Raw genomic sequence first — 27,263 nt, 5'->3', positions numbered from 1 at the left:
CTAAGTACTCCACAGCACCTGCTTCACTTGCTTTCGTTGCCTTTAGAAGAGATTGTTCCCTTCTGCCTATTCTAATGGGTTATGTCTTCACATATTTGGAGTAGACACCTCCCTCACTCACCAAAGGGTTTGAGACCCCTTGGTTACCTTCAACCTGGTTTAGCTTGTTTGCTGAAACAGTTTACTTGAGTGTAACTATTGTACCTGCTAGAACTTCTTGGAGCCACAGTTAAAATTTGGGTAAATCAGATGTACACCAAAGATGTAAAACTTGGTAACCCTCACACCACACCAGTGACTCAATACACCATTAGCTCCAGAGAATCAACGAATTGACATCATGAATAACTTCAGCAAAATTGCAGAACATAAAATAAACCTATATAAGTCATCAGCATTTCTATATATTACCCACAAAGTCTAGTAAGAAGATTTTAAATTACATTTAAAATAATTGCAGACAATATAAAATACTTGGGAGTCTGTCTTCCAAGACAACCCCAGTAACTATATGAAGACAATTACAAAATACTTTTCATATAAATAAAGATTAACAAATGGAGAAATATACTATCCATGGTAGGATAGGTTGAGCCAATATAACAAAACATGACAATTCTATCTAAATTAATTTACTTATTCAGTGCCATATTAATCAAATTACCCCAAAATAGTTCTAGGAAAAATAATAAAATTCATCTGAAGAACAAAAGGTCAAGATTATCAAGGGAACCAGTGGGGGAAAATGTGAAGGAAGGTGGCTTAGCAGTATCAGATCTCAAACTATATTACAAAGTAGTAATTCTCATCAAAACAATCTCATATTGGGGCAGCTAGGTGGCGCAGTGGATAGAGCTCCAGCCTTGAGTTCAGGAGGACCCGAGTTCAAATCTGGTCTCAGACACTTAACACTTCCTAGCTGTGTGACCCTGGGCAAGTCACTTAACCCCAGTCTCAGGGGAAAATAAAAACAAACAAACAAAAAAATCTCATATTGATTAAGAAGCAGAATAGTAGATTAGTGGAATAGATTAGATATATAATATATAGTAAGAAATTACCATAGTACCATAGTTATCTAATGTTTGATAAAGACAAAGATCTAAGCTTTTAAGAATTAGGAGTAAGAAATTATTATTTGTCAAAATTTGCTGGGAAAAATGGAAAGCAATTTGGCAAAAACTAAGTATATATAATGGAAGCATAATCAGTTTCTACTGCAGTGATTCCCAAAAATACTTTTGTAGTCAAATAGTGAATACACCAATCTCTAACTGCTTCTGACTAAAAACAACATATTTCTTCAATTTCTTAACCTGTTATCAAATTGTCTCCAGATCCCCAGAAATACTGAATATTCATGTGCAAATCTGTTGCACAAATCTTGCAATGGATGGCATTCACAGACTCTCATTTGCTTTCTGTCACTGTTCCCTCCTTAACCAGTTAATTTGTAATCACATCTCATCAGTGATGAAATCACTAAATCATGATGTTAAAAAGATTTTTGTTCTTACATAGGACAGATGATCATGATCATGAGCCACAATTATTAGGCATTCACATTGCAGGCCACTGAGATAAATGAAAAGTCAAAAAACTTAATTTCTAGGTAATAATCAATGTATTAATTATGGCTAACAAATAACCAATGAATTGAGGTAAGTAGTTCAGAAAGGAAAGATGTTTCCCCTCTGACAATGAATGCTTAAAAGCTTTGGAAAGAGCCAGAGTCCCTCAGGGTGGAAATTAATCCTAGTTGTTTAATTGTTATTGTCCCTTCTTCTAGAAGAAGACCAAAATATCATAACTGTGGCTGATCAGATCAATTGAGTTCAGAATACTTTGCTATAGGTTGGCCACAAATAGTCCCCATGAACATTTGGTGTAGTGTGTAGTTTCTCTAATTTTGCACATCTCATATTTCTTTTGGGTTAAGTCAATTCTGCTTTACTCATAGATCCCAGCTCCTTCTCTAATAAGGGCAAGCCACACCAGGTGGACCTATGCCAATGTTTTCTATGTCTATAACCAATTCTAAAGTTCAAGAGATACCTTTGATGAGATCTTCAATGTTAGGTGTGCTTCAATGTTAGGATTTAGCCTACCTTCTAAGATATACTCTAACCTCATAGAGGGCTCCCTTTCTCCTGGGTAACTGAGTTCCACCGAGGAACTTGGCTTTCATGTGCTCTCCCAACTCTATTTCTTATTTACCATTCCTGGTGCCTATTGTATCCCTTCACTTTGTCTGTAACCTTTTCCCCTAAATAAATCTACTTTTTGCCAAAAAGAATGGCTTTTGGGAACTCTTCACATGACCAAACCCCAACTTTAGTGCCTACCATCACCTGGTGTCTATATCACCTATATTATTTTGGTGCTCAAATCACATCACCTTGAGAATATCCTTGCTTTGCTTTTTTCCAACCACCTGTGTGAGTTCTTCATAAAATTAAAAAAAAAATGTTATCATTGCTTAATAATCATGAGGGGCTGGACATATCAATGAGGAGATGGCCAAACCTCTTCATCTCATCTTGCGGAGAACTGAGACTCAGCCTTGAGCAATTCGGACCAAAAAAATCCGTCTTCACCTAGACTTATACTTTCCTCTTTATAAGGCAGGTCACTTAAAAAAATTTTTTTCTGAGCCAATTGGGGTAAAATGACTTGAGGGCTGATGCTCTATCCACTACAGCAACTAGCTGCTCTCATTTTAAATTCTAAAGAAAAATTCCCAGGATTGGGACATTTCCTAAAGGTAAGAAATTTCCTGGCTGGATTCTGTGTTTAAAGTCTTGCAGTAGAAAAGAGTCCTACTGCACCCAGAGAATTCCGGTGCATCCATCAGCAATGTCCTAAAGAGATTGGCTGAATAACTTCAGAAACTTTAGTTTCTGGATAAGGAAAGAGGAAGGAAAAACCTGAATCCTAATTTAAGAATCAGATGTTAGTTTGAGAAAAATAATCATTTCTCTCATCATCTTGGAAAAAAAAAAAAAAAACATGGGTCATCACAAACTTATACAAGAGGCATTATGTTCTTTTCTCACTGAAGTGTTAAAGCTATTTTCTGACTTCACTTTATCTTTGACTTATATTATTAGTTCACCATGAAGTTGGTTTTCAAAGTAACTGAATGATAACTTGGATTGGTTCTTTAGTTGTTTCTGTGAGAATATTCTCAGGGAGAAAAAAAGAAAGCTAAAAAGATCTTCCTTTAAAAAGTTCATTTTATATGTTGTTGATTTTTCTGTCAAGCATTCCAATTTACTACAGGGAGCACAATGAGGGTGACCACAGTTTGCATGCCAAATGTATGCTTCCAAAAAGATTATTTTATGAGGAACTCACACAGGACAGGTACTCACAAGGTGGTCAGAAAAAGTAATATGAGGAAACTATCAAGATTTCTCTTAGAAATTTTGGAACTAATTGCATGACACGGGAGACATAGGCACAGGACCACCCAGATGGCATGCCTTCATCAGAATGTGCTATGCTTTATAAGCAAAGTAGAATTGAATTAGCTTAAAAGAAACACGAAATGTACAAAGTTAGAGAAACCCCCAAAATATTCATAAGGATTATTTGTGTCCAACCTGTGGCAGAGCATTGTGATCAGCCATAGTCATATGCATTGTAACTCAACTCTAACATAGCTTTTCAGAACAAAAGACAATAACCAAGTAACCATTTTCTATTTAAGCATTGTTTTTATTTCTTATTTCTTATTTTTGTTGAAGCAATTGGGGTTAATTGACTTGCTGAGGATCACACAGCTAAGAAGTGTTAAGTGTCTGAGCCACATTTGAACTCAGGTCCTCCTGACTTCAGGGCTGGTACCCTATCCACTGTGCCACCCAGCTGCGCCTAAAAATCTAGGGGAGGTGAGATGGTCCAGTCTAGCTGCTCTGAAGGGCTCAGAATAAGTCCTTGTCAGGATAAGCAAAAGTCCTTGCCCCACGTTGTGGACGCCAATATGTAATGTGCTGTTGTCTCCAGAAACTGCAGATGGCTCTCTGGTCTAGAGGAGAGACTTCTTCCTCCAGAGAGCCGCCTCAAGTCTGGTCCAAACAAGACTCTCAATCTTTCGAGTGCCACCCTCTTTTATCCTCCCAGAGAATGGGCGTGGGATAACGCAAGGGCTTCTGGGAAAAATTACTTCAACCAATGAACTTGCTCCTCCTAAGCATGCAAGCTCCTCCCCAGGAGTTCACAAGTAAAACTCCCAGTAAAGGCCGGAACTAGAGAATTGTTAAATACCGACTTAGCACTTAGTAAGAACCTAATATCTCATTATCTCATTAGCACTTAGTAAGAACCTAACAAGGAGGAAATAGAGGGAGGAAGGGAAAATTTAGAAAAGAAGTGAATACAAGGGATAATGTTGTAAAAAAAATTAACCATGCATATATACTGTCAAAAAATTTATAATTATAAAGTTAATAATAATAAAATAAAATAAAATAAAAAATAAGAAAACCAAAGCAATATATGCAATTGATCTTCAAATGCATTAATCAATTAAAATACTATTTCTCATTAGCCAATTACAAAGCTACATTAACCCTCTACAAATCTTGTACATATCAATGAAATTCATTTTGTAGATGAGTTAGGAAATCAAGAACAAAAATGAATTGCCATTCATCCTCAAGTGACAAGTTCCTCCTCATGTAGTTTTTGTAAGGGACCATTTCACTTTATTTTCTTATAATTCAAAATCTAGCTGGTAGTGCAGAAGATAAAGAGCTGGGCTGAGTCAAAAAGACCTGAGTTCAAGTCTGGCCTCAAACACTGTGTGATTCTGGGCAAGTTCATTTAATCTCACTTTCCTCAACTATAAATTGGGGAGCATAATAGCACCGAGCTCTCAAGCTTATTGACAGAATCAATTTACTTACTTTAAAATGCTAGCACAATGCCTAGGGGTGGGATCCAGAGCTCTTCTATTTTGAGGAGCATTTCTCTACACTTTGTTCACACTTATACATCCCCACTATTCCATTAGTGCTTGCAATGCAAGTAACTCCAAATGGGATATGCCATGGCATCCTATACAGTTATTTCTTAGAAATAGCTGAGACCTGCACATTTTGTTATGGAGAAATCCCTAACCCTGAAACTATGCAAAAGGATTACTGCACCAGATTATCCCTGAATGCCCCCAACAGCACCTTGACCAATTGGTTTTTTCCCCATGTCCCTGGCCTGTTCCTCCTCCCTAAAACATATATAAATCTTGAATATTGTTCATTTGGGGAGTCTTTCCTTCTCTGGGTCAGACTACCTGCCAGCAAACTCAGTAAACAATAGTTGGTCCAAATCCCTGTCCTCAGCCAGTGACATAACATTGATATGTATTTGGTCATTTATGAATGGTAGCTCCCATCATTCATCTAGCTAGCTATTTATTTATGATGAGTCTTTGAGAAAGCCAATGTGAAATTTTCATATTTTAATATCATATTATATTATCTATATTGTATAATATAGATATTTTATAATATCAAAATCTAATGTATGGGGGTGTTAGGTTCTTACTAAGTGCTAATGAGATAATAAGATATTAGGTAATATAATATAATATTTAAATATAATATATTAAATAATATAATAATAAGATAATACGATATTATTAGCCCCACATTGGGCGCCAAATTGCAATGGTCCAGTCTAGCTCCTCTGAAGGGCTCAGAATAAGTCCTTGTCAGGATAAGGAAAAGTCCTTGCCCCACCTTGGGCACCAATAGGTAACGTGCTGTTGTCTGCAGAAGTTGCCGATCACTCTCTGGGAGGAGATCTGCTGTGTCAACTCAACTCTCTTGGACAGATTCTTCTTCCTGTAGAGAACCATTGTCTCCAGACAGTTGCCATTAATTCTCATCCAGAGAAGTGACTTCCCTTCCTACAGAGAGCCGTGTCAAGCCTGGTCTAGAACAGAGACTCACTTTTTTCTTCCAGAGCTGCCCTCTTTATCCTCCCAGAGAATGGGCATGGGATAATGCAAGGGCTTCTGGGAAGAACCACTTCAACCAATGAACTTGCTCCTCTCAAGCACTCAAGCTCTTCCCCAGGAATTCACAAGTCAAACTCCCAGGAAAGGCCAGAACTAGAAAATTGTCAAGTACCGACTTAGCACTTAGTAAGAACCTAATATCTTATTATCTCATTAGCACTTAGTAAGAACCTAACATGGGGGCAACATTTATTAATGTCACTATATTTAATGTGTGACATTAATGTCACATACATTTAAAAGAATTTTCTGAGTATCTGTTAGGATTACTAAGTGAGAACTCAGGTTGTCTGGATGGTGACAAGGTGAGAATTCAGGTTTTCTGGACAATTACAAGGTGAGAACTCAGGTTGACTTGATAGAGGGGGCAAGCTCATTGGCTGGGGTGGTTCTTCCCAGAAGCCCTTGCATTATCCCACGCCCATTCTCTGGGAGGATAAAAAGAGACAGCAATGGGCGCAGAGGGCAGATCGGCCTGGAGAAGGATAAGAGCTGGAGGAGATTCAGAGCCAGGATTCAAGAAGGAAGACTCTGAATTGCATCAGGCTTGACGGGGCTCTCTGCAGGAAGGGAAGTCACTTCTTTGGACAAGAGTTAACAGCAACTGCCTGGAGACAACGGTTCGTTACAGGAAGAAGAATCTGTCTGAGAGATTTGAGTAGACACAGCAGATCTCTTCCCAGAGAGCGATCCAGCAGCTTCTGGAGACGACAGCTCGTTACAATTGGCGCCCAACGTGGGGCAAGGACTTTTGCTTATCCTGACAAGAGGAGCTAGACCAGACCTTCGCAATTTGGCGCCCGAACAGGGACAGACACAGTCCTGATTCCAGTGGAAAAGCTTCCAATCTAGATCTCAGTCTCTCTGACCCAGAACTGTGAGTAACGAGGAAACTTTGTTAAAGATTAAGTGAGCGTGCTAATAGATAAATAAGGAACTTAACTTGTTAAGGGCTAAACCAGGAATCTCTTATAGCTGAAATGGGGCAGATGTTAGCTATATTCAATCCCTGGACCTCAGCCGACTCAACCTCAGCCCCAGACGCAACCTCAGCTCCATTCAGGAGTGGTACTATAGAGAGTATAATCAACATAATTGAGGAGCAGAGTTTACTTGTAACCTGGGTACAGATTGCTAAACTCTTGGCTGCATTAAGACGTACATCCCCTTGGTTCTTAGAGGAAGAAAAGATAGATGTAGATAAATGGAAGCTAGTGGGATATGAAATGAAAGAATTTCAAGCAAAAAATGGGCCTCGTTCAATTTCTGCAGAAGTATTTTATATCTACAACATAGTTCAATTAGCCTTAAACTATCAAGCAAGTTGTAGGAGAAGGAAAAGTTCTAAAAATGAACAGAGGAGGAAGTGTGAAGAAAAAAGGAAAAATCAAGATCTTTCCCTAGAGCAAGAGGATTTAAATGAGGAATTATGGTATGATTCTCTTGAAGAAGCTTCAACCCTGCCTAGAGAACAGATTATTGACAGGCCCGCATCAACCCCACCTTCAGAGATGGAGGAAGAAAGAGGGGAAGAGGCAGAAACACAAACAGAATTGCCTGTGAAGCAGCCTAAGCCTATGACAAGATTAGAAAAAGCATTGGTTAAAGCTAAGAGAGAAGGACAGGATATAAGTGATTTTATACATGCATATCCTGTGATTGAAAATACTGACTCTGTAGGTAAAAAAAGGAGAAGATATGCACCTTTAGATTTGAATACAATTAAGGATTTGAAAAAAGGTTGTACCCTTTATGGGGCTACATCAGCTTATGTCAAAATGTTACTAGATGGTTTGTCTTATGAAGTCCTAACCCCGAATGATTGGAAATCCATAGCAAAGATATGCCTGGAACCTGGAGAAAATTTATTATGGCTTGCGGAATTTCATGAATTATGTAAAATTCAAGTCAGATGCAATTTGGAAATAGGAGTTAACACACAATTCACTTTTGAGCACTTGGCTGGTGAAGGTCGGTATGGAGAGAATTCGGAACAGATTAATTATACCATGACAATATATGAACAAATTGCTAAGGCTGCAATAAAAGCTTGGGGTGTCCTTCCTGGACAGAAAGATCGTGGAGAGGCTTTCACTAAAATACAGCAAGGTCCCAATGAACCTTTTGCAGATTTTGTGGGACGTTTGCAAACTGCTGTCAAAAGAACTATTGGAGAAAATGCAGCTACAGAAATAATGACCAGACATCTGGCTAAGGAAAATGCCAATGAGATTTGCAAAAGAATTATATGGGGATTAGACAAAGATGCTCCTTTAGAGGAGATCATAAGACGCTGTGCTACAGTGGGAACAAATGCTTTTTACACCCGGACAATGATGAACGTGGAAAGAGAGGGTCCCTCCTGGCAAGGGACTTCTAGAGAAACTCGGCGATGTTTTCAATGTGGAAAAATTGGACATCTAAGAGCTCAGTGTAGGTATGGAGATACAGTGAGAAGACAGGGTGAAAGACGACCTAAAACCCCATGTCCAAAATGCAACAGAGGACTCCATTGGGCATCAGAGTGTAGAATAATTCAGGGAAATGGGATGAGGGGCCCAGGTCCAGGGCCCCAGGCAAAAAAGACTTGGGGCATGATGGCAGCTGATGTTACACCCAAAGAGCCTCTGGAAGGTCAGGACTCTGATTTGATCAACCAGCAGAAAAGCAATCACATGGCAGAAAGGGATTACCAGATAAATCAGCCAAAAGGCAATCAGATTGCAAAAATGGATTACACTTGGGGAGAATACAGGCCTTTTAAACCAACAGGGCTGTATCCAGTGCAAACAATTCCAATGTAATTGCCAGATGATGAGAAGAGATTTAGAAAGTGGTAAATAGAAGGTAATTAGATAGGTTAACTGCCTGGGAGAGAGGGTTTGCTTGTATTTCTTCAGCAGGAGAAGGAATCAGATGGGTGCCAACGAGTCATATTCGCCTTGTCCACCAGAGAGAGACAGAAAAAGAGAAAGACCTCAAAATAAAGGAGAAGATCTAAGAAACATCTGACACTGAAAGAGCATGGATAATAAGAAGACTGTTAAAAAACTTTAAAAACCAGCAGGAATCATTGGACTTCCTCACACAAGATGAGACTAATGGACAATGGACTTATGGACATTTATAAATTTTCAATTTATGATTATGTTATATACTTCTAGCATGTGTTATGTTACTATGTTACTATGTGCTTATGTAATTCATGTTATTATCTGTAATACTTCCCATATTGATGGATTTATGTTTCAAGGTCATTTATGTAATTATCTGTAATACTTCCCATATTGATGGATTTATGTTTCAAGGTCATGACTGTCCTATGTTCTAAATCAAAAGAAAGGGGGAGATGTTAGGATTACTAAGTGAGAACTCAGGTTGTCTGGATGGTGACAAGGTGAGAATTCAGGTTTTCTGGACAATTACAAGGTGAGAACTCAGGTTGACTTGATAGAGGGGGCAAGCTCATTGGCTGGGGTGGTTCTTCCCAGAAGCCCTTGCATTATCCCACGCCCATTCTCTGGGAGGATAAAAAGAGACAGCAATGGGCGCAGAGGGCAGATCGGCCTGGAGAAGGATAAGAGCTGGAGGAGATTCAGAGCCAGGATTCAAGAAGGAAGACTCTGAATTGCATCAGGCTTGACGGGGCTCTCTGCAGGAAGGGAAGTCACTTCTTTGGACAAGAGTTAACAGCAACTGCCTGGAGACAACGGTTCGTTACAGGAAGAAGAATCTGTCTGAGAGATTTGAGTAGACACAGCAGATCTCTTCCCAGAGAGCGATCCAGCAGCTTCTGGAGACGACAGCTCGTTACAAGTATCAGATTAAACGACCACTTTGGGTCACAATACACTTTTGTAGCAGTTGTTGAAAGGGATTTTAAGAAGAAAACATTTTGGAAGATCCTGTTCTCCTCAGGTGTCATGGTTGTTCATTGCTTTAAACAATGTAGTTACAGTATAAACTATTCTGGTTCTGCTCTCTGCTCCCTAAATCAGTTCAGAAAACTCTTTCCAGATTTCTTTAAATCTGAGTCTTTCATCATTTCTTCCAAAACAATAAGATTCCATTATCTTCTTGGACCACCATTTCCTTAGTCATTTGCAAATACATGGGCCCTATATTTTTTTCATTTTATTTTTTTGCAACAACAAAAAGCAGATCAATAATTTTTGTTCTAATATGTCTTTTTTTGTTCTAATATGTCTTTTTTTTTGTTCTCTCATCTCTTTAGTTTATAGAACTGTTTGTAGTTAGCATTAATTAATTAATTAATTTTAATTAATTGTTTTTTCCCTGAGTCTGGGGTTAAGTGACTTGCCCAGGGTCACACAGCTAGGAAGTGTTAAGTATCTGAGACCAGATTTGAGCTCCGGTCCTCCTCAATTCAGGGCTGGTGCTCTATCCACTGTGCCACCTAGCTGCCCCTGTAGTTAGCATTAATTTAAAGGACATATAGTTGAATGACTTTGGGGCATAATTCCAAACTGCATTAGAGAATGACATCCCTGATTCCATTTTTGATAATGTATGAACCTTTGTACCAATGATATTTCTTACTTCTAGTTGGGTTCCTTGGTCTAATGCATTGATGAGGATAGAGAAAAAACTCCCAGACTCTAGAACTGAGCAATGCTTATTAAGTGACTGACTGGATCCAGGACTGAAGACAGGCCCCAACTTCTCCAACAATTCTTACATTCTAGTCTCTCTCTAATTGTCAAATGCATACTCTGGCCTTAGCCCTGTCTCTCTCTATTTCTTGAATCTCATCACCTACAATGAGTGACTTTTATGTGACTCTAACCTTCATGGGACTTTACCAGAACACAAACTGGAAATTGGTTTCTAGGCTACTGGAGCATTTTACACCATGGCTCGAATAGAATTATCTATTTTCCATCTCTCTAAACTGAAAGTCACCTCCACAAATCTGAACATTGATTCCCCAAGAATCAAAGACTGGGCTGTAGAGATAAGAAAGGAACTAGAATTATTTCCAAGTAAGGTGGTGCTCTTCAGTCCTATTCATATGATACTAAATGGAGACAGTGAGACCCATGTAACCCAATTGCTTGAGGTTACTACAAATTTAGGTTACATAATTTCAGCTGGGCCCTCATCATGTCAAGGCAATCCTTCAATGTCTCCCTATCCCATATATCCCTTTCTATATATATTTACTCCTTCCCAAAGTTTTCTTATGGCTTGCTCTCCACTCACCCCCTCAGTGGAGAAGTTAGCCTCATGTTTCACTGAAAAGTCTCCCAAAAGCTATATTCCATTTATTTTCTACACGGAAACTGTAGTGGAATTTGGAGAAAGCAGCAAGGAAGAACTCTTTGTTTTTTCCTTCAAAATTGCTATAATAGACAGGACTTAAAGCTGTGAGCTACAAATTAATGCTTGTTCACAAGAAGAACACACTAAAGAATGGCTACATCCCAAAGAGGAAGATGTTGCTTTGGGAGATGAGGGGTGGGGGATGGAGGGTCGAGTGGGTGAGTTCTTCAATGTGGAAAAACCTCAGGATCAGTTTGCAAAGATTTGGCAGACAAAAGTCAAGTCTAGGTAAAGGTTAGACTACAAATAACAACTGGAACTAGTTCCAAGTAAGAGTTTTCAACAATACTCATTTGATCTTTGACCTAGAACTGGTAAGAAATGTCTTCAAGAGCAACAAAGGAAACTTGCAGCTTCCTGTAACACTTTAAAAAACATAGTGATGCTAATTTGATACTTTATATATTCAGTAGGATCTTATAAAAAAGCATCTTCATTATATTTTTAGTTCAACACACATAAAACTTAATTTAAAACTGAAATATAAATCTAGTGAAGAGGGAAAATGAAGGAAACAGAGGAACAGAAGAAAACCATAGGAAAACTCGGCAGCAAAAAGAGAATCTTCTCTCTTAAAAACCAGGACTTTCAGCCCTCCAAGAATTGACAAATTCTCAAAACCCTGCAATTAGGGAACGAATTAAGACACTCCTTTTGATAAGGTCTTGAATGAAGAACTGAGAAAAATGATCGCTGACACAGGCAGGGAGAAGGCACTGAAACAGATCAGTTTAGTCCTGTGGTCCCACCCTCTGGGGAAGTTCTCCAGTTAGAAATCCAAGTCATGGCAACCCTTGAAATCCACCCTCTGTAAAGGCCTTGGGCAGCCTCACCTTGCCATGTCCACTCAAAAATCCCAGGCATGTGCCTGAGGTTATTTTTCCTATAAAATCTACTTATGACCCCATGTCATATTCACTGCCCTCCTATGATTAGTCCACCACAGCATGGTGTCAGTCTCCTTACCCTCTCCCATGCCATGTGGTTTCTCTCCTAACTTTCCCATGTGTCTCAACCCCACTTCTTATAGCAAATTTTTTTTTTCTTTTTTTGCTGAGGCAGTTGGGGTCAAGTGACTTGCCCAGAGTCATACAGCTAGGAAGTGTCTGAGACCATATTTGAACTCAGGTCCTCCTGACATCAGGGCCCATGCTTTATCCACTGCGCCACCTAGCCGCCCCTTTAGCAAACTCTTTTGAAGTGTTTCCTTTCAGGATTTAGCCTGCCATCTAAGGGCATGTCCCAATCTTATGGGGTGTTTCTTTTCTCCAGGCAAATAGCAACTTGCCCTTTCTGTCACTGATTATTAAAATCCCTTTGTATTTCTCTTCCAACTCTATTTTACATATACCATTCCTGGTGTCTTCATCTATAACCCCTAAATAAATCTGCCTTTTGCCAAAGACAATGGCCATCGTGAATTCTTCCCATGATCAAACCGCCACTTTTGGTGCCTAAATCAGACACATCACTTTGATGGGCAAGTCGGTTACAGGGAGAAGAGCTCCTTACCTAGGGAGACCAGGTTCTGGGAATCTTCTGCCATGACATTCTTGTAGACCTCTTTCTGAGAATGGTCCAAGAGGTGCCTCTCTTCCTGGGTCAAATCCATAGTCATAGTCTTCAATGTCACCAATTCCTAAATCATAAAAAGTTATAGAACTTACAGCTGAAAAAATACTTCCAGAATTCATCTAGTCCTATCATAATCAATTGATAGGAGGAAGCTGAAGTGCAGAGAGGGATCTGCTCACAGGCCATATCATTTAGGAGTCTCAGAGTCATCACTTGAAACCATTTATGGTCACGAAAAATTGAAAGAAATCATTTTACATTTTCAGTCAGAATAGATTTGAGAAATGCTCATCTCTAGAGAATCAGGAAGAAGGTATATGTTTCATGAGGAGAATATGAAGATCTGTGTAGGAAAAAGAAAAAAAGGTGATATGAAACCTCTTCCTTATTTGAGCTGTCATAAGTGATATGTTAAAAAAAATTTCTATTAAGAGTTGGCAAGGGGGGCATCGAGGTAGCGCAATGGATAGAGCACCAGCCCTGAATTCAGGAGGATCCGAGTTCAAATCTGGTCTCAGACACTTAACCTTCCTAGCTGTGTGACCCTGGGCAAGTCACTTAACCCCAGCCTCAGAAAAAAGAAAAAAAAAAAAAAAAAGAAACAAAGAAAGAAAAAAAAAAAAAGAGTTGGCAAGCACTATGTATTGTGGGGGATAAAACATTTCCAATAATCAGTGAAGAGAGAAGAAAAAAAGATAACATAGTTAATTTCTTTCAAATCAGAGATAAAATCTTAATTATATGAAAACATGAAGATTCTTAAGATATATTAATCCCATTCTGAACTGAAATAAGTGATATGAAACTGTTTCCAACCAAATGAAGAAAAGTTATCGATTGTTATGTCAAGGGCTTGAGATAACTCAGTGTGTGATGTGTCATAGCCAAAGTAGCCTATATATTTATAATTGTTTTCACTTTTTAATGGCATATATTCCTTAATTTTCATATTTATGTATCTAGAAATAAGAATATGTTGAGGAAAAGAGTCCATTTATTAAAAATGCAACTAACTAGTGTTGGGTTTAAGCTAATTCATGACAAAAACATTAACAATTTCTTTATGAGAAATAAAAGATCTAAAAATGACCCTCTCTGGAACTTGGGAGAATGAGTCAAGAGATCAAGTTAAGAAACAGACTGATGTATATCATGTGGAAGATACTGGACAGCTCTGAACAGACCCTGACACTTGGAAGAGAGCATCTATTTCTCTAAACTGCTCCAAGTAGAACACATGGTTGGCCAATGTGCTTGCTCTTCCATTTCCATTATAGTGTTATGGTTCACTTTATCAGACACTCTATTATTTGGAAGCAACTCTCTCTCATGTGGATAAAGTTATTTTTCTACTTTTTCCTCATTTTGATTTCTTCTTTAAATATCTGCTTTATGGAATGTTTGTTATTCATATTTCACGTTGAATTTTCTTTATTTCCATAATTTAGCTTCTGAATAATTATGGAATTTATTGATCATTTCACACTTTTGGAGGTTCCTAAGAATTGCCATGCCTTTTCTTTTATTAGGGTCTTGTGGATCCAGGACTGCTCCATTTTGAGAATCACTCCACTTTGTGTGCTTCTAGCTTCCCATCAGCACTTGCAATGGAACATGTCGCATTATCCTGTTATGCCATCTGTTCTGGGAAACAGCCAACCTCACCCTACCCAAACCTCAATCTATTATGCAGATAGACCCAAAAAAACAGTGGATTGTGGCACCAGATAAGCCTAGAATCCAGCAACCCGGACCTCGTTCATTGGACTTTTACTCCATTCTCATCCTCTCCGATCCTATAAAACTCCTCCCCTGAATGGTGTAAACTCCCACAGAATGGGATAGCCACCCTTGTTATCAAACTCAGTAAATGCTGCTTTGGTTTACAACTTTATAGCTTTGTTGCTTGGTTCTTCCTACCACCTCTCACAGTCTGAAAGTCACTCTTTTTCATCTTACCCACTTATTTATCATGTGGGTTCTCACTAGAAGGCCACCCTTTTACTGACTGCTAAATGGCTCTCTAATTTAGTCTGAACATTAGTGATTCTAAACTTCTTTCCTCTCTCTCATCCCCTCAATGCTGTAGGGTGCACCATCTCCTCATTTCTCATTTGATTCCACAGTGCACAAAGCCTTTGCCTGGAATCTGGAAGATTCATCTTCATGAGTTCAAATCAGATCTCAGACACTTATCAGACACTTACTGTGTGAGCCTGAACAAGTCATTTTGCTCTGTTTGCCTCAGTTACCTCATCTGTAAAATGCACTGGAGAGGGAAATGGCAACCACTCCAAGTGTCTCTTCCAAGAAAACTCCAAATGGAGTCTCAAAGAGCTGAACATGATTGAACAATGACTGAAAACATTCTGCTATGAGATCTCTCTTATTTAACTTTTTAACTCCATGGAGCTCATTGCAGCTGAGCTGCTTCTGCTCCAAGCTTCCTTTTAGACATCTCAATCTAGATATTCAGGACTCAACAGATCCAGGCAACATGGAGCTCATTCTCCATCCCATGGATGTGTCCCATGCCCAGCTGCCCTCCTTAATTCTGTGCAGGGTCTCAACACAAAGGCCTGCTCAGACTATCTCAGACTGCCAGCTTTCCTTTCCTTAAAAGATCTGTGGCCAAAGCCTGTTAACTTCCTCTGTGTAGCATCTCTCAGATATAAGGCCTTCTCTTTTTGATAGTGTAGACTCACAGCCAGAGCCTGCTGGTGGGACTTCTTGCCTCAAGACTGGTCAGTCTACATGATTCCTTTGGTCACTAACAAGCAGATCTGACCATGTCTCCTCTCTGTGCAATAACATGTACTGTCGCCTACCCATTTCCTGGATTATAAACAAAGCTGTTTGGCATCCAAAGCCCTTCCTGGCCTTTTCCCATTTACCTCTTCTGTCCTCTTAGCCCTTGGCTCCAGACACATTGGGAAGATTAAGCAACGGTCTTTAGATTACACACACACACACACACACACACACACACACACACACACTCAGTTTCCCTTGAATTCAGATTGAATTCTGTATTCACTGGCTCATCTAGCTACTCATAAAGAGTAAATACAAAGAAGTCTCCTAGCGGAAGATACTAGCTCCTGAGGAATCACAAAACTTCCTGAAAATGGTGCCTTTGGGCTGAGTTATGAAGGAAGGTCAAGGATTCTTGATTTTTTTAAATTTATGATGAATTTAACAAATATCCTCAAATGGAAACATCTCTTTAAAAGCAGAAGACAGACTGGATTGTTTGTAGATGAAATTATTAACCATAATTAAGTTCTCCTGGCTTTAAAAATTATGATTTCAAGATGTCATTCAAAAACTCGGGCTTTTCTATACAACATTCCCAAAATCATTCTGTTCCTTTCTGGGTATTTGAAACAATGCTTTTCTGCCTCTCTTTTCTTAGAGAGGAATTGTGGAGGGTAGGGCAAGACTATTATTTTTAATTAGAGAGACTGACTAGGTGAAAGAATCCTAAATCTGGAGTCTGAGTATAAATCTACTTACAGATACAATCTATCTATGTGACCTTGAACTAGTTTCAACTGTGAAATACATAATATCATCTATGTCATAGAGTTGTAAACATTGTTCAAAATGAATTTTTTTGGAAACTTAACTGACTCCAATTTTTTTCTGATAGCATATTTCTTTGCTTTTCAGCCTGATTTTTTTTTTAAGAAGACTGAAAGTAGAGGAGTAGACTAGGACATGACAAACTTTGAATGCCAAAAAGAACATTTTGAATTTGATCTTGTATGCAATAGATAGCCTGGTGGGGGGTGGGGGAGAAGGGAAAATCAGACTTGCCTCTTAGGAAAATCACTTCAGTGGCTGAATGAAGAATGAAGTGGAAACAGATGACTGAATCCCTGTTTTATCCTAATCAGTACTAATCAGCTAGTGATTTCATAGGAGTAGTGATTTTTCATAATTATTAACATTATGCCTATTAATATACATTTATTCTGGGCAGCTAGATGGTTAAGCAGATAGAGTACCAGCCCTGAAATCAGGAGGACCTGAGTTCAAATGTGACCTCAGACATTTAACACATCCTGGCTGTGTGACCCTGGTCAAGTCACTTAACCCCAATTGCCTCAGCAAAAAAAAAAAAAAAAAAAAAAATTATATACACACATTTAGTCAATCAACTAATTCGTATTCCGGAATAATTCTATAGAATACCTTCTTTCTCATAAAAGTCCCAAACTGTGAATTACAAAATTATAACTTTACTCTAAATTCACTTGCTTAATTACAGGAAACTAACTCTATGACCACCTTTCTTCCCACTATACAGGGAAGAAAGCCCAGAGGGATAGAGATGACTCAATGATATGAAAAGCCCCCCAACCATTTCATCACCCCTCTGTCCTTCATCACCGCCTTACTGTCCAACATGGGGAGATGGTCATGAGCATCTGGCCAACGAGGACCCTGAGTGCTGGCCCATGGCCATGCTCATTGGCCCACATCAATGTGTTGACATCAGTTTATCAGGCCAGCCTATGGGCCTGCTCATTAGTTTGGAAAGTCTGTCCAAGTCTGCTCATTAGACTATTTGTTAACTAATGGAATTTTGTATTTGTGTAGATCCTCCTGTAGAATTAAGGGCAAAGTCTACCCATCAATGAGACAGTATTTTCAGTTTGCTTCACCTGTATTGGTTGGGTATCAAGCACTTTAAACTAAGACCTTGGAAAAAGGGAACATCTCAGATCAGAAGGAAGAGCTGAAGTACTATTCATTGAAGAGAGCCAGATCCCTTCAACACATGGTTATTGGCTCAGAGCTCTGTCCCAATGAGTTTTCTGCAAATTGGCCATTTTGGGGCTCATAAATTCCAATGGGGATAATTGAGGCTCACAGATCTACTGCCACCCTCTGGCCATGTAATATGCTTTATCCATCATGTTTTTCTTTTTAGTTTTTTCAGAATTCTGTGTTTGAATGTCAGATTTTCTGTTTGGCTCTGTTTTTTGTTTTTTTTTTTTTCTTCTTACTAGGAAAGCTTAAACTCCTTTATTTCACTGAGCATTTCATATTTTACTCCATAGGATTATATTTAATTCTGCAGGGCAGGATATTTTTGGTTATAATCCTAGATCCTTTGTTTTCTAGAACATCATACTCCAGATTCTCTATTACTTTAAAGTAGTGAAAGCTAATCTGGGATGATCCTGACTGAGGCTATGGGACTGGAATTCTTTCTCCCTGACTGTTTGGAGTATTTTCTCCTTATCCAGGTTTTGGATTTTGATTATAATATTTCAGTGAGTTTAAATTGTGAGGTTTCATTCAGGAGATGACCCATGGATTCTTTCAATTTCTACTCAATCTTCTTGCTCTAAAGTATTGGAACAGTTTTCCTTTATAATTTCTTGCAATATGATAACTATTGTCATTAACAATTGTTAATTATCCAATGATTCTAAAATTCTCTGTCCTCGATCTATTTTTCTAGTTGTGTTTTATCCTATGAAATATTGCACCTTTTGCATTTGTTTATTTTTGGTTTTTTGATATCCTATAATATCATTATTATTATTAGCTTTCATTAGTCCAATTTTTTGAAAGGAGTTTTTTTTTTTCAGAAATATTGTCTATTCACAAATAATGCAACTTTCTTGCATAGCTCAGTGACTTTTTTCATGTACTCCTCTGATTTTTGACATTTTCTTCATTCATTTAACTATTTATCTAATTATTAATGGACATATGTTCTATTTGCATTTTTCTTTCAGCTTTTCCTTGTAGATATTGACTAGCCATTATCCTCTGGGTTTGGGTTTTGAGCTCCCCGTCCTCATAGCAGCTACTTGTGGTCAGGATCTTCTTTTTTGTTTGTTTTAAAATATACTCTTTTAATGGCCTTTCAAGGGCAGAATTTTAGTATTCTACTTTTAAATAATTTCATGTGGCAAATATATTACTACAGTGTGCATATGATTAAGATACCTAATCTTGACAGTTCAAAACCTTCCTTCAAGTCTTTCTTTCAAAATTTCAAACCCCTTTTACTTTCCTTTTTTTACATCAGAAAATGGCATTTAATAAACTAGTGCAATTGACACAAACAATCCCTCTGCTGTTCCCACCCCCCTAAAAAATCTCAGTAATACAAATTTCACGCAAGTATATATCCGATGTCCAGAGTAAAGTGAGCTCAAAGTTAGAGCTTGGAAGTGTTTTGCTGGAATCTTCTGAGATGCGTTGTATCTTTTGTACCGTCTCTTTATTCTTTTTGTTTGTTTACAAAGCATATGCATGGGTAATTTTTCTAGCATGGAACCCCTTTTATTTTTAAACCTCACCCACTCAATTTTCCTGTTTCTAAAAATCTGTCCAGTGACTGATTAAATATCTTCAAAACAGAACTTTTCTTCTCTTTTAAAATCTGATCGCTTCCTTCTCTTTCATATCCCAGACTATCTATAACCCTCCTCTTCGGTCTTCTGAATTTTTCCCTAAGATTATCTCATTCATAATTCTCTATATTGCCCTGGCTGATTGTACTACTGTTGTCTTTGAGATTCTCAGGAGTTTACATAGTCCTATTCAATTTTTAATTCGTTTCTAATAAAATTATATAGTTGTATATTTTCTAATTCATTTACAATGCCATTTCAGGTCAATCGAGACACCCCAACTGGAGCGGTGAGATTAGAGACCCCTATTAAGAGGAACATGGCTAGAGACATGAGAGCAGGAGGCCGGGGCTAGAGAGCCCAGGAGGAAGGACATGGCCAGACACTGGAAAGAGCTCCGGCCTCAACAGAAGGGGAAGGCAAGCGACCCTCCCCGCCAAAATCCAGGCATGGCTGGGATCTTCTTCCTGAGATTCTTTCCCCCCCTTATCCCTCCCAGCTCTCCCAGCCCACCCAGTCTGCACACCGGAGGTAGGTCGCCATTTGGACCTAGCTTTTGAGATTCCCCCCCCCCCCCAAAAGAACAAACAAACCCTGACCACGACCAGCTCCTTTTCCCACACAATTTTGGGGGATTTTTAAATCTCTCACATTGTATATAACTCAAAACAAATCAGTCTCCTTGGGCTCTTTTTCCTTTATCCAGGGCAGGAACGCCCCCAAAGTCAGTAACGCAGAAACGTTCGCCTACCCCCCCTCCCCCCGCCTTAGACCAACATTTCCTTCCGGGGGCCCCGGGAAGAGGAGAAGGGGAGGGGCTGCGGGGGGAGCGGGGTACGGCAAAGATGGGGGGTAAATTGGGGGCGGGGGCGGGACTCAGGCTGGGGGGAAAGTGCAGGAGCACCCCAGTCCGGGACACTGCGGCCCAGAGGCCTCTGGGACATAGGAAGTCAGAAGGCGATGGCGCCGTCTACACCTCTCCTTGCAAATGCAAGTGGTTTGACCCGCATGGCTCCTTACCGGCCGCTCCTTCTCCCACGGAGCATCCTGTGCCAAGTGAATGGATGACCAGTTTATGAAAGGCAGGAATGGGGGTAGGCGCGCCTGCTTCTTTGGGTCCTTTCCGGGAAAGACCACGCTTGGCTGAGGGGAAATGGGGCGGCACCAAGACCGCAGTGGAAAGTGGGGAGGGGTACTGAGGCAGAGGGCGTGGCTCGCGCAGCGGGGCCAGCGGAGGAGGGCCGGGGGCGTCCCTGCCGCCCCCGCCAGGTTAGAGCTGGGCGCTTGGCCACGGCTGGGGTCGGGTCTCCTTTTTAGAGGGTTTTGGGGAGCGCTCAGCCCCGCCTCTCCGCCATCTTGGAGAGAGCTCATTTACTTTCCCAGATGGTCCCCAAGCCACGACCCCTCTCGGGGTCCCGGGATCCGGTGGTCCCGGGGCTGGCCCGGGCCGGCTGAGCTCGGGGTCGAGTTCCGGGGGTCGAGTTCCGGGCGCTGCAGCGGCGCCATGGCTTCCGCCCAGCCCGCGGTTACTTTGTGATTCAACGTGTGGATCCTGCGCCTTTAGTCCGTGGGGAGATTTGTCTGGGGCAGCCGCTGGCCTTGGCGGTCTGAGTGCACATTTCCTAAGTGGAGGAGGACGGGTCCTAAGGGGCACAGAACAAGATGACTTTTTACACACCCTCAGAGTCCCGGAGTTCGTCCTCCCTGTTCCAGAACTCGTCCTGGATTCAGGCAGTGAAGCGTCTGCTTCCCTTGTCTTTTCTTTCGGGTCCCTCAGTTTCCCTGCGGAGGATTCATCCCAGACAGGATTGTGTGTCCCCCAGTGTCTGGCTTCTCCTGGTCATTCCGGAGCTCCATCCAGAGCCCTCCTCACCCCCTTTCTCTCTCTTTGAGATCTCTGTGTGTGTATGTGTGTGAGAGAGAGAGAGAGAGAGAGAGAGAGAGAGAGAGAGAGAGAGAGAGAGAGAGAGAGAGAGAGAGAGAGAGAGAGTGTGTCTATGTGTCTGTGTCTGTTGAGAGAGTTCTGGTTCATTTAGCTTTGCATTGTTCCCATGTGTCTCTAAGATCATTGAGCTCATAATTTCTTTTTTTTTATTTATAATTTTTTTTCACAGTATATATGCATGATTAATTTTTTTAATAATATTATCCCTTGTATTCATTTTTCCAAATTATCCCCCCTCCCTTCACTCCCTCCCCCCAATGACAGGTAATCCCATACATTTTACATGTGTTACAATATAACCTAGATACAATATATGTGTGTAAATACCATTTTCTTGTTGCACATTAAGTATTAGATTCCGAAGGTATAAGTAACCTGGGTAGATAGACAGTAGTGCTAACAATTTACATTCACTTCCCAGTGTTCCTTCTCTGGGTGTAGTTATTTCTGTCCATCATTGATCAATTGGAAGTGAGTTGGATCTTCTTTATGTTGAGGATATCCACTTCCATCAGAATACATCTTCATACAGCATTGAAGTGTACAGCGATCTTCTGGTTCTATTCATTTCACTCAGCATCAGTTGATGTAAGTCTCTCCAAATGTATTCATCCTGCTGGTCATTTCTTAGAGAGCAATAATATTCCATAACCTTCATATACCATAATTTACCCAACCATTCTCCAATTGATGGACATCCATTCATCTTCCAGTTTCTAGCTACAACAAAAAGAGCTGCCACAAACATTTTGGCACATATAGGTCCCTTTCAGCTCTTTAGTATTTCTTTGGGATATAAGCCCAGTAGCAGCACTGCTGGATCAAAGGGTATGCACAGTTTGATAACTTTTTGAGCATAGTTCCAAATTGCTCTCCAGAATGGCCGGATTCTTTCACAACTCCACCAACAATGTATTAGTGTCCCAGTTTTCCCACATCCCCTCCAACATTCATCATTACTTGTTCCTGTCATCTTAGCCAATCTGACAGGTGTGTAGTGGTATCTCAGAGTTGTCTTAATTTGCATTTCTCTGATCAGTAGTGATTTGGAATACTTTCATATGAGTGGATATAATTTCAGTTTCATCATCTGAGAATTGTCTGTTCATATCCTTTGACCATTTATTAATTGGAGAATGGTTTGATTTCTTATAAATTAGGATCAATTCTCTATATATTTTGGAAATGAGACCTTTATCAGAACCTTTAACTTTAAAAATATTTTCCCAATTTGTTACTTTCCTTCTAATCTTGTTTGCATTAGTATTGTTTGTACAGAAACTTTTTAGTTTGATGTAATCAAAATCTTCTATTTTGTGATCAATAATGATCTCTAGTTCTCCTCTGGTCATAAATTCCTTCCTCCTCCACAGGTCTGAGAGGTAGACTATTCTCTGTTCCTCTAATCTATTTATTATCTCATTCTTTATGCCTAAGTCATGGACCCATTTTGATCTTATCTTGGTATATGGTGTTGTGTGGATCCATATCTAATTTCTGCCATACTAATTTCCAGTTTTCCCAAGTTTTTTCCAAATAATGAATTTTTATCCCTAATGTTGGTATCTTTGGGTTTGAAAAAAACTAGATTGCTATAGATGTAACCTTTTTTGTCCTTTGTATCTAATCTGTTCCACTGATCTACCGGTCTATTTCTTAGCCAATACCAAATGGTTTTGGTGACTGCTGCTATATAATATAGCTTTAGATCAGGTACACTTAGACCACCTTCATCTGACTTTTTTTCATTAGTTCCCTAGCAATTCTCGACCTTTTATTCTTCCATATGAATTTTGTTGTTATTTTTTTAGGTCATTAAATAGTTTCTTGGGAGTCCGATTGGTATAGCACTAAATAAATAGATTAGTTTGGGGAGTATTGTCATCTTTATTATATTCGCTCGGCCTATCCAAGAGCACTGAATGTCTTTCCAATTATTTAAATCTGACTTTATTTTTGTGGCAAGTGTTTCATAATTTTTTTTTATATAATTCCTGACTATTCTTTGGTAGATGGATTCCCAAATACTTTATACTCTCAACATTTGTTTGGAATGGAATTTCTCTTTGTATCTCTTGCTGTTGCATTTTGTTGGTGATATATAAAAATGCTGAGGATTTATGTGGATTTATTTTGTATCCTGCAACTTTGCTAAAATTCTGAATTATTTCTAATGAGCTCATAATTTCTTATAGCAGAGTAGGATTCAGTCTTAATTACGGACTGTCACCACATGTGACCATCCCTAGTTCATTCCCCAGTTGATGGAATCCCTACAATTTCCAGTTCTTTGCCCCCACAAAGTGAATTGTTTTTTAGTATGTGCAGATTCTTTCCCTTTTTCCCTCTTCATCTTTGAAAATAGACCTAGTGATATTTTATGGGTCAAAGAATAGAGACAGCTTAATAACTCTTTGGGGCTAATTCCATTTTGCTCTCCCAGATGGTTGGAGCAGTTTCCACTTCCACCAAAGGTGATTTAGTCTTTCACTTTTCCCATATTCTCTCCATCATTTGTTGTTTTTCTCTTTATTTGAACTAATTGATTGGTGTCCAATTGTATCCCAGGGTTGTTTTAATTTGTATTTCTCTAGTCAATAATGATTTACAGCAAATTTTCGTGTAACTATAAATTATTTTGACCACTTATTGGAAAACTACTTTGCATATCTTGTGACCACTTATCAATTGGAAAAGGATTTTCTCTCACAGATTTTACAGTTTTTATGTATCTGAGATATGAACCTTTACCTAACTTACTGTCCACAAATTTCCTTCCCAATGTTCTGCTTTTCTTCTAATCATAGCTACAGTTGTATTTGCATAAAACTTTTTAGTTTAATGTAATATAAATTATCTATTGTAAAACTCACTTTGCATAAAGGGAGGGGGGGATAATTTGGAAAAATGAATACAAGGGATAATATTATAAAAATATATATATATAATAAAAAAAAATATCTATTGGAAAGAAAAAAAAAACTCACTTTGCTCTCTCTCTCTCTCTTGCTTATTCATAAATTGATCACTTATCCATGTCTGAGGAGTAATACATTCCATGTTCTTCTCATTGGTAATATAAGATTACTATTATTTATTTGCTGCTCTAAGTTGCATTTCTATTCTGTTTCATTATGTTTACTAGATAGTTTTAATTATTACAACCTTTTAATATTACTCAAGATCCGGTACTACTAAAACTCCCTTCTTACATTTTTAAAAAATAGTTCTGATATTGTTGATTTTTGTTCTTCCAAATGAATGTTATTATTTCTTTCTAATTAAGAAAAAAATTGGTAATTTAATTATATATATTCAGTGAATATATAATATTTTAAAAATTAATTCATTAATTATTTTTGCTGAGGCAATTAGGGTTAAGTGACTTGTCCAGGGTCACACAGCTAAGAAGTGGTAAGTGCCTGAGACTAGATTTGAACTCAGGTCCTCCTTACTTTGGAGCTGGTGCTCTATCCACTGCATCACTTAGCTGCCCTGGCATTAAATATATAAATTAGTTTTGGTAAAATTGTCATTTTAAAAATATTTGCCTGGGCCACCCATGAAGAATGACTGTTTCTCCAGTTATTTAAATCTAATTCTATTTGTATAAAAAGTCTTTTTATGATTTTATTCATATACTCCTTGTGATTGTTTTGACAGGTATACTCCCAGATACGTAACACTGTCTACAATTATTCTAAATGGGACATCTCTTACTATCTCTTCTTGCAGGGTTTTGCTTGTGATATATAGGAATGATGATGATTTATGTTGATTTACTTCCTATCCTGCTATTTTACTAAAATTATAAGTTGTTTCAATTAACTTTTGAGTTGAGTCTTTGTAATTTTCCAGGTATGTCATCATGTTGTCTGAAAAAAGAGATTGTTTTATTATCTCCTTCCCTATTTTGATTCCTTCTATTTATTTTCTCTTGTTGTTATTGCTATAATTTCCAGTACAATATTGAAATTGGTAACAGTGGGCACCCTTGTTTCACACCTAATCTTACTGGCTTATCCAAATTACAAATAATGTTTGCCAATAGTTTTAGTTAATTTTTTTTAAATCAATTTTTTAAAAATTCACTCAAAATAAATTTTTTATCATCTAAATTCTTCTTTTTTAAAATTATAGCTTTTTATTTATAAGATATATGCATGGGTAATTTTTCAGCATTGACAATTGCAAAACTCTTTGTTCCAATTTTTCCCTTCCTTCCCCCCACAACCCCCCCCAGATGGCAGGTTGACCAATACATGTTAAACATGTTAAAGCATAAATTAAATACAATATATGTATACATGTCCATACAGTTATTTTGCTGCACAAAAAGAATCAGACTTTGAAATAGTATACAATTAAACTGTGAAGGAAATCAAAAATGCAGGCGGATAAAAATAGAGGGATTGGGAATTCTATGTAGTGGTTCATAGTTATCTCCCAGAGTTCTTTCACTGGGTGTAGCTGGTTCAGTTCATTACTGCTCTATTGGAACTGATTTGATTCATCTCATCACCGAAAAGGGCCACGTCCATCAGAATTGATCATCATATAGTATTGTTGAATATAATGATCTCCTGGTCCTGCTCATTTCACTCAACATCAGTTCATGGAAGTCTCTCCAGGCCTTTCTGAAATCATCCTGCTGGTCATTTCTTACAGAGCAATAATATTCCATAACATTCATATACCACAATTTACCCAGTCATTCTCCAGTCGATGGACATCCACTCAGTTTCCAGTTTCTGGCCACTACAAAGAGGGCTGCCACAAACATTCTTGCAGGTCCTTTCCCTTCTTTAACATCTCTTTGGGATATAAGTCAAGTAGTAACACTGCTGTATCAAAGGGTATGCACAGTTTCATAACTTTTTGAGCATAGTTCCAAATCGCTCTCCAGAATGGCTGAATGTATTCACAATTCCAACAACAATGTATCAGTTAGACCAATACTTTCAAGTGTTTTTGTTTTGGTTTGGTTTGGCTTTAGTAGAGAACAGTGTGATACTTTTATCAAAACATTTTTTCTCAATTCTTTACTACAATCATGATTTAAAATTTTTTAAAATATTGATATAAGCAATCATACTAATAGATTGCCTTATAATTAAAATTTCCCTGTATTCCTAATATAAATCTCACTTGGTCAAAATGTATATCTTTGTAATATTTAATAATCTTTTAGCTAGTATTTCATTTAGAAGTTATGCATTCATATGCATTAATGTAATTTGCCTATAATTTTCTTTCTCCATTTTTACTCTTCCTGGTGTAGGTATTAGTGTGTAGGACAGGTTGGGTACAAGACACTCTTCCCAATCCGATTAATTAATCAGAGACACCATCAGGTACAAAGAGAAAACATTTATTTAATCTTTGCAGGGAGAGGCCCAGATACACACCTGGGAGCCATTCCCATTCCCACCATGTGTGCCTTGAACCTGGCCAGCTTCAGGCTTCTCCAGGGTTTAAAAGTAAAAGACTGGAGCCTTCTCATTGGATAGACTAAAAGGATGTAACCATCCTTGATCACTGGTCACCAATGCTGGCTGCCTCCCACAAGTCACATCACTTCCTGCAACTTCCTGCATCTCCAGGTTCAAAGTTCATTCCTCCAGAGAGCAAATGACCTCCCCAAGATCCCATTCTGGAAACAGGGATCATGTGACAATACTGAGAAAGACTTCATCCAATTAGTCCCATTCATTTGTATCATATTTGTTTCATAAAAGAAGTTTGGTGGAATGCCTTCTTTGCTTATTATTCCAAATAATTCATTTAATATTGTACTTAGTTGATCTTTAACTCCTTGATAGACTATATACATTTTCTTTGTAATTTGTAAATCCATCTGTTCCTGGTGCTTTTTTCTTAGGAACTCATTTATGGTTTGTTCAATTTCTTTTTTTTTAAATATTTAGACATTCTATTTCCTCTTCTGCTAATTGAAGTAATTTACATTTTTGTAAATATTCTTCCATTTCACTTA

General features: G+C 38.6%; 2 protein-coding genes across 5 annotated transcripts in view; one reads left to right on the top strand and one right to left on the bottom strand.

The window, feature by feature from the left end:
• The window catches only part of LOC141564965 (uncharacterized), a 63,074-nt gene extending 41,781 nt beyond the window's left edge, over positions 1 to 21,293 (bottom strand). The window contains exons 1-2 of one of the 4 annotated variants that reach the window (XM_074307859.1): positions 20,344 to 21,293; positions 12,881 to 13,007 (exon numbers count right to left, since the gene is read on the bottom strand). In XM_074307859.1, coding sequence (XP_074163960.1) covers positions 12,881 to 13,007; positions 20,344 to 20,694 — 478 coding nt within the window. In that variant the 5' untranslated portion in view covers positions 20,695 to 21,293. The remainder of the gene's footprint in view (positions 1 to 12,880; positions 13,008 to 20,343) is intronic. The other 3 variants (XM_074307857.1, XM_074307858.1, XM_074307860.1) reach the window with 3 other exon arrangements.
• LOC141564984 (KRAB domain-containing protein 4-like) overlaps positions 20,296 to 27,263 on the top strand; it is a 29,097-nt gene continuing 22,129 nt past the window's right edge. The window contains exon 1 of the mRNA XM_074307903.1: positions 20,296 to 20,417. Within this exon, the coding sequence (XP_074164004.1) occupies positions 20,412 to 20,417 (6 nt within the window). The 5' untranslated portion in view covers positions 20,296 to 20,411. The remainder of the gene's footprint in view (positions 20,418 to 27,263) is intronic.

This window comes from Sminthopsis crassicaudata, chromosome 3 (genome assembly GCF_048593235.1).
Source record: "Sminthopsis crassicaudata isolate SCR6 chromosome 3, ASM4859323v1, whole genome shotgun sequence".
Lineage (NCBI taxonomy): Eukaryota > Metazoa > Chordata > Mammalia > Dasyuromorphia > Dasyuridae > Sminthopsis > Sminthopsis crassicaudata.
Note: the sequence above shows the minus strand (reverse complement) of the source record. Positions and strands in the feature narration are given on the sequence as shown.